The sequence below is a fragment of the Arachis ipaensis genome, chromosome B06 (genome assembly GCF_000816755.2).
Source record: "Arachis ipaensis cultivar K30076 chromosome B06, Araip1.1, whole genome shotgun sequence".
Taxonomy (NCBI): Eukaryota; Viridiplantae; Streptophyta; class Magnoliopsida; order Fabales; family Fabaceae; genus Arachis; species Arachis ipaensis.
Genome location: NC_029790.2, coordinates 965,396 through 974,085, shown reverse-complemented (window position 1 = coordinate 974,085; position 8,690 = coordinate 965,396). Strand labels below are relative to the sequence as shown.

General features: G+C 33.6%; 1 protein-coding gene across 2 annotated transcripts; it reads right to left on the bottom strand.

Moving 5' to 3' along the window:
- On the bottom strand, nt 2,849-7,154 carry LOC107646216 (pre-mRNA-splicing factor ATP-dependent RNA helicase DEAH7-like). 2 transcript variants are annotated; one of them, XM_021103642.1, is made up of 13 exons: nt 6,895-7,153; nt 6,473-6,522; nt 6,294-6,352; nt 5,821-6,031; nt 5,372-5,483; nt 4,907-5,084; nt 4,589-4,818; nt 4,328-4,504; nt 4,069-4,140; nt 3,798-3,974; nt 3,568-3,629; nt 3,319-3,471; nt 2,849-3,234 (listed from the first exon to the last, which is right to left on the bottom strand). In XM_021103642.1, exons 1-13 carry the CDS (start codon nt 6,898-6,900, stop codon nt 2,967-2,969), a joined length of 1,755 nt encoding a protein of 584 aa, XP_020959301.1. In that variant the 5' UTR covers nt 6,901-7,153; the 3' UTR covers nt 2,849-2,966. The 2 variants fall into 2 exon arrangements, with proteins under 2 accessions (XP_020959301.1, XP_020959300.1); XM_021103641.1 differs by having other exon boundaries at nt 6,294-6,522; nt 6,895-7,154.

Genomic DNA, 8,690 nt, shown 5'->3' with positions numbered 1-8,690 from the left:
ATATTTTCTATAATATAAATTATAATTTTTATCAAATCAGTATTTACAATAATAAATATTATGTTATATCATAATTTTATTTATTCTAACATTATAAATTTTGAATTTACTAATATGCCTGTAGAAAAGTGTCAAATGTATATTTAAATGTGAGCTCAAAATTATTATAAAATACTGAGAAAAAAGTTATTGGTTCTTTGGATTAACAAAATAAAATAAACAATGCTATCAATTATTGAGACACTTGTATAAAATTTAATACATTTGTAAGTGAACCATACACATATTTTTAAATAAATAGGCTTATTTCATTTCAAGGCTTCAAAGCCAAGCCATGAGCCAACTTTTCATTTACAAGACAAAAGATGGACACATGTCAAAAAAAACATGATTAAAATAGAATCTCTGTAAATCTGTACAAACTTGTTAAACTTGTTACAATTGGCACAAGACTTCTTTTTCTACCTTTGGTGACTGTAACTAGGCACTGAATTCGATGGTCTCAGAATATTTAGACTGTTAAATGGTTCCATAACAAAATATATTTTTTAAGTTTTTTTAACAATTGCTAAATAGTTCTTTTTTAATTTTAATTACAAATTAATCCCATATATTTTATTTAATTATAAAAATTATTTTTTATTTTATAAATTATTATTTTATCATTCATCTATTATGTTTATTAACAATCAAAATAAAAAACAATAACGAATTAGATCTTCCATTGATCGTAATAAACTTTTTGGCCATTCCAATCGATTAAAAGTTTATATTTGATCCGTGACGTTCATCAAGGGCCGTGAAATCGTGTTTATTTAAAAATCAACCGATTGAATTTTAGGTTTCTCATAACTCAATCGATTGAACTACAGGTTATCACAAAACAATCGATTAAAAATTGCAAGGCAGCATGATTTTCGCAAAAATCAATCGATTGGTTATATTACCCAATCGATTGAACAATGATTAAAATATTGGTTTTTTAAAATTCAATCGATTTCTTATACTACCCAATCGATTGAATGCTCCAAAGCAACTTGAGGTCTCACAATTCAATCCATTGGTTGTGTTACCCAATCGATTGAATTGTGTACTACGCCGTTTTCAATTTTCTTATCGTTTTTATAAATCATTATCTTATTATTCATCTATCTTAACTTTAAAATTCTATCTTCAATTTTTAAAGACTTTATTTTGAATTAGATAATCTGATCTTATCTTTTCTTTAATATTAACATTATAAATTGGTGAATAATCTATCACCAATTATTCAATCCCACCATTGGAATCGTGTATCAATCTCTTTATGTATCATGAGAGAGTGGTGCAGGCTTATGACTCGATGCTTGGATAGTTATAATGCATCTTGGCTTACCCTTTTTTGAAATCATGTATTGGCTGGCTGGTAATGAATGTTCTTATTTTTGACAGAGAATTCATTGCTGGAAATGTTCCTCCTTTGTGAGAAATTCATATTCAGTATTTCCTTGTTTTAACTCGCTTTTATGTTTGCTCAAATATTTTGTATTGAAATCCAATTACCCTTCTGTGCTCTTCATCGTGCAGAATGGCGAATTGCCGAGTGATGCTGGTGTCATCTCCGGAACTGTGAAACAGATGTTCGATATATTGGAGGCTTAGAATGCAGAGCACAACATGAAAGTAATGTTATTAGAGCTTTACAATGAAGAAATAACGGATCGTGTGCCTCTGAGAAAACTGTAAAATCTGAAGATGATAAGTCTAAAAGTCCTATCGCTCTAATGGAGGATTGGAAAGGGGGCTTCCATTGTTAATCTAGAAAGAATTGATTAAAAATTTGTAATATATATACTTCATATATGTCTTAGCAATATATGAACAGATTATTAAAATGCTTTGATATATATTGCATAGTGTTTTTTTTTTTAGTCAAAATTCAATAGAGAGGTCAAATCTTAAAAAATGAAAAGAACAAAATAGAATGCAAACAAATAAAAAAATATAGAATTTTTTTACGTAAATTAATTATATAAAATAAAATATAATACACAAGACATAAAATTTGTATGGCATTGTTGTTGAAATAATAAATGAAAATGACATTACTTCATCATAAAAATATGAGTTTTTTAAACTAAAATATTTCTATAATGCATAGAAATAGAAAAAAATTGTAAAAACTTTCAATCGATTGGGTAACACAACCAATCGATTGAATTGGGCAAATCCATATTGTTTTGATGACTTCAATCGATTGGGTAACACAACCAATCGATTGAATTGTGAAATCTCAGATTGTTCTGAAGCATTCAATCGATTGGGTAGTATAAGCAATCGATTGAATTTTAAAAAACCCACATTTTAGTCATCGTTCAATCAGTTGGTGTTGTTGGGATTCATCCCATAGATATGTCCAATAGTTGCTGAACTATAAATTCCATATTGAATATCATTTACTTTCCTTGAATTTCAGTGAGGAATATATCTCATCATAATAGAGTGTGTGTTAGGGAGTTTATAGATTGAAAACAATGTCTGCTTCAGTGTATTACTTTTGGGGAAATGTTACAGAATAGAAAAGGGAATGAAATTTTAACCCTTAATTAGTTATACTTATTTTTCTACCTCTAGTGAGTCTGTAACTAAATACTTCACTTGAGAGTACAACTTTATTTACAAACCAAGTTTCTTTGGTCTCAAATATGTGGAAGACCCCTTTTTCAAACCTGGCATGCAGACTTGCTGTTGCTGCTTAGCCAACTTTTCTTTCTCCTCCTGCTTCTGTTTTCTCTCAACCTCTGCTTGCATCTTCTTTAAATTCTCCATCTCCTCCTCCATGGCCGTCTTCTCTTGTTTCTGTTTCTTCTTATGCTCCAGCAATGATGTATCAGACTCCTTAACAGAGAAAAACATGGGTCCAAGCTCAGCCAACCACTGGGGCTCCACGGCTGTAGCACATTGCATATACTCCTTCGTGGTTAGGATCAACTAGAGTATATGGGTAGAATCAAGAGTTTAGGGAATGCTTTCTTTGAAGAAGAGACCATCTGCTCCATTCTTTCTGCAAGGGCGTAGCAAGCTGCCTCAATCTCATCTTGGCCAGTCATGAAGATAAGAATGTCACCTGGAGGACTAGTAATGTGAATCCTCATGGCCTGCTGCACTGCACCTTCAACATAATCTTCAACTGGAGTTTTACTCCATAATGTAGTCACAGGAAATGTTCTCCCAGGAATATGATAAATTGGCACACTGCAAGAATGCCCTAATTAGATCGTGAACCAACCAAAATGTGAAAAATGAGATATTAGACAAGACTGAAGAGCTGAAACTCACCTTCCGAAGAAATGTGAAAATTTCTGTGCATTCAGAGTTGCTGATGTGACAATCAACTTAAAATCACGACGCCGAGCTACAACTTTCTTCAATATTCCAAAAAGAACATCCGTGTTTAATGATCTTTCATGGGCTTCATCCATGACAATAACCCTGCAATAGTTTCAGATACTAATGTTATTTTTATTTTTTTTGCAGAAACACCATAAATGTCATTGTTGAGGGTGAATTTTCTCAATATTTTCATACCGATACTTGTCTAGATCAGAGTCTTTGAGTGTTTCTCGTAGAAGAACCCCATCTGTCATGTACTGTAAAATTCAACCATTTAAGTTTAGAGTACATACCAACAAAAGTTAATAATGTGTCCACATAACTAATGTATATGTTAGACTTGTATATGCTCAAAGGATAAATACAATGAAAAGAAACCACACTCAATAGCACTATAGTTACAGTGTTATAAAATAAGTGTTTACCTTTATAATGGTATTTGGCCCAGTCACATCCTCAAACCGTATAGCATAGCCAACCTTCTCACCCAGCTCTGTCTCCATCTCCTCACTGACTCTCTTGGCCACACTCATAGCTGCCACACGCCTGGGTTGGGTGCAACCTACTATACCTTTTATAGTGTAGCCATCCTCATGCAGATACTGTTCAGAAAACTCAAATGTCAAATTTCTGTCTTGATTGGACAAACATGATCATGTAATAAATAATTGAAAAGAAAAGAAAAGGACAATGCACCTGTGTCAATTGGGTTGTCTTTCCTGAGCCTGTTTCTCCAACCACTACCACAATCTGATTTTCTCGAATTACCTACACAAGTGTATATCAACAAATTATTGCAACATATATGAACCACTGGCTCTATTTGCTTCTCACTTTCTTCACAAGTAAGAGGGCAAAACATTTTTGTGGGTACCACATTCAATTTTTTATATTAATCTCCCACTTTTTCTCTTAGCTGATTATGAGATACACATACAATAAAGAAAAAACCAACCTGTAATAGGTCATCTCGCACTGAAAAAATGGGCAGATATTGCCTTTGCTCTGCAATACTCTTTGACTTGGCAAAATCACTCACAGCCTCTTCCTTTTTCAAATGCTGTGAAAACTTAGCTTCTTCCTTAAAATCTATTTCACCCTGTTCACCCACTGTAGCAGTGTCTGCATCAATCTGCATTTGAAAGGATTTTAAAAAGGATAAGTCTTTATACACCAGTAAGAGAAAGCAAAGATCACAACTGTTCCAGAAGAATACCTGTTCTGCTGTCTTTTCAACACCTAAGATATCGCCAAGTTTTGAGCCTGCAAGCTCCCAAAAACGTTGGCGAGACTTATTTGAACTCTGTTTCTCACGTATTTCTCTGACCAGAGTAGATCCTTTACGAGAAATTATAGCCATGTCAGATGTTGGATCTTTTATTGGCATAATTGGCTCTGCCTGCTTAGTAAAAACAACTCTGCCATCAAGGAATGGAGGTTTTGTATCTGCGAATGTTGGTAAAAAATAATCAGTATAAAGAGGTGAATGCCATACAAACTGCATAAAACATCAATTAGCCAGATGAAGATTTACCATGCACCAGAAGAATAACTTTGCGTTCTTCCTCATCATCAAACTCAGTCTGAACCTCTGTACCTCTAACGGCTCCTGATCTCAGCAGTTGTCTGTCCTCCCATTGAGCCTTATCAGCTGTGAGCTGAGACAATTTCTTGCTCTGAGCAAGGGACATCTTGGTCCCATCTCTTCTAGTCTGTTATTTGTTAACAACTCCTGATTACTTTAACAAGATAACTAAACGCAAGTTGCTAAAAACAATGCACAATCCATGCTGCATATATAAGATATATAACACGGTGTATAGAACATCTTCATATGTGACATTTCGGTTTTAATATGTATCAGTTCTACTTATGACAAGGAACTATCTTTAATTTATCCAAGAAAAATTTGCAAGTAACAAGAAGCTCTGTGTGTATAACGGTTTGCAGCAAATATTAGTTTACATATAATTAGAATTCTTAATGTTTAGTTATTTACCAGTCTTTTGGCAAGCTCAGCCTCTTTTTTTTGAAAGGTAGCCTCATCTCCAAGAAAAAGGGATGAGTTATCTCCTCCATCGAACATTGTGCTACCTTCCTCTCTATCATACCTACACAAAGATAATCTTAATCAGATTGATGTATTATACATCAAAAAGTGAAATTTTGAAAATTACACAATATATGTTAAGGCTTAAAAGGTCATCTATAACTTCAACCCTATCACAAGGTCAAACTTGTATGATGTGTCAAAATCTCAAATTTTGGATCTCTTCAAAGAACTAAAATTTTAACCTAAATTTGACCGAGCACGTATTATAGAAGACAAGCATAGAAAAGGAACCAAATTATTTTCCAAGAACTTAACTCCACACATGTCAAATACAAGGATTTAACACAACGTCAAAATGGATACTTCTCAAAATGAAGTTTAATTAGCATAATTACCATGCCCGGTCAGCATCATATTCCATCTCTGCGTGCATGCTTTCAGTAATCTCATACTTGCCTCCTAACCATGGAGAAACCAATCGTGCATCAGGTGAGGCACCAAGAAACATAGGGGATGGTGAAGGTTGATGATGTCTAGAACTAGAGACACTGTCCCTTCGAGGAGTATCTTCCCATTCCCATTGCCCATCATCCCAGTCAGGCCTGCCTGCAAATAAAACACTGGTAACTCTTAAATAATAATGATGATGATAATGATGATAATACTAAGAGCCAGATTTTACAAATGTGTTGGGGATAACTTGCATATTAATATATTATACTCTGGAAATGATATTTTCTTAAATTTCTGTTCGAAAAGCAGAAAGTTTTCTAGCATTTCAAATTTGGATTAATTTACTGCATATCTGGCTCCAGTAATCGGATTAATACGGGAAATTACAAGAAGCAGAATAATAACAATAACATACCAGGTGTTCTCTTGGAACCCTCATATCTGCTTCGCTTTCTACCATATTCATGGTCATACCTACTAGGGGAATCCCTTTCTGAATAAGACTCCTTACTTCTACCGCGTTCATGGTCATATCTACTACGTGAATCCCTCTCAGAATAATGCTCCCTCTTTCTGTTGTATTCATGGCCATACCTACTACGTGAATCCCTCTCAAAATAAGGCTCCTTACTTTCAAAATTGTCCTTCATAAAACAAATATACACTCAAGGGTCAGTTTCACAAAAAAATATACTAGGCACTAGGACAACGTCATGACAAACTAAGAATAAATCATAAAAGATGAAAACACTGACATATATATCCATACGAAAACTAAACTTATACCCACGCAAGATGCCTTCCGTGTGACAAAAGTACCCTGTCTTTGGAGGGTTGGAGTGCCACATAAGGTACTTTTGTCACATAGAAGACATCTTATGTGGGTACAAATTTAGTTTCCATCTAATGTGAATCAGCATTTTCATCTTTCATGGGTATTAATAGTCATTTATTCGACGAACTAAATATTTCTCCTAAAAGAGCAAAAGGAATAGGGCCATGAATATGATACTAACCTCCATGATGCAAGTTGGATTTCGATAAGGAGCAGCTCCAAGCTCAATTATGAATTAAAAAAATCCCTAATTGTGAAGTTCAGAGCAATTAAGGGGAAAATACGAAAGTGAGCTTCGATATTAAAATATTAGGGGGGAACTGGGGCTCAGTACGTTGGAATCGGAGAGAGAGACTTGAAGGACGACGCCATTTTGCTTCAACTGATCAACTGGACCTCGCGACCAAGGTGACGGCACGCAGCCCTTTCTACTGTTTTTCGACCGACTTATGGAGGAGAAGGTTCATATCAGGTTTACCCGCCAAAACGAAGAAAAGTATATTACTAATATTTGTTGGGCTTCTTTAAATAAGTTTCTAAAAAAGAATTTTTGTTAGTTATCTTTTTTTAAATTAGTTTTTACTATTAAAAATTTGTCAAATATTTAAAAATAAAAAAAATTATTAAATTTTTTTTATCAAAATAATAACGTATTGTACTAAAGTTGCTTAGCAAAACTCATAGAATGATGGAATTGAATTCAATTTCATTGATTAAAATTATTATTTTCATGAACCGAATCTTTTTATGATATTTTTATCCTTCATAACGCTATAAAATAATTTAAGTAGAATATTAACTCTGCTCTTTGAAATATAATTAGACAAGTTGCGAAATTTAAAAATTAAAAGACTAGGTTTTTTTTGTGACTATTAAAAGACTAGTTTAATCGTTAATATAAAAATCAAAAGAACCACGCAATCCTTCCACACCTGATAGGTGTATTATTGCTTGGTCATTATTGACCACATCCTGATGCTCTTGATCGGATTTCGATGTGATGTATCCGTCTTCATGCTGGTTGTCTGCCATTATAGGTTGATCTCTGGGTTTTCGACAATGGCGCTAATGTTCCAGGGGTTACCTGAAACTGGATGTGGATTGGTCTTGCTTATGAGGCCCAAACGTTCAATGGAGTGATCTCCGACTTGTCCCGCGTCAGAGAGCCACCGTTCGACTTGTGTGTTTGAAAGGGTGGGGTGGTACCTGCAAGACACTCCGATGCCTAAGTCAGCAAAGGGTTAAGCAGGTTAAAGAGTATTGGAACTTAAGTATACCTAAAGAATATCAGTGTATTTATAGGTGATGAGCCAATAACAACCGTTGGAGTAGCTCCACTTCTAACAGTGAATAACCGTCCCTTTATCTTAAGGTTGTTAAGATCTCTTCTAGAAGTGGGAGAGAGATTTACGGAGGCAGTTATTCGCTTGGATAAGCGTTGAATGCCTGCTGGTGTTGAACCCGACCTCTTTGTGGAGGTCGGATAGGAGGTGAAGGCCAACCTTCATGATTGGGCCTTTTAACTTAATTTGGACCTGACTTATGATTTGGGCCAGGGTATGAACAAGTGTAAACAAAAGACATTCATAATTATTTCATTTACAGTGTAAACGACATATGTGTATATATAAATATAAAAATCTAATTTTTAAATAATAAAAAAATATTAATAATTTAAATTGGACTAAACTCTTAAAAATAGAACATTTCAAATAATAGAAAAAATGGAAGATTTTAAATAATAAAAAAGATAAACAGTGTATTTTAAATAATAGAAAAGATGACTGTCTATTTAAAATAAGCACCTTAACAAATTTACTTTTTTCTTACCATTGAAATAAATAAAAGCATATATAAGTGTACCGTTAAATTACATACTATTAATACTATTGCTTATTCCATTCACTTAAAACTTTAACTAATATTCTTAGTATATTGTTAGAAATAATTTTAAAATTCTAATGATAATAATTTATA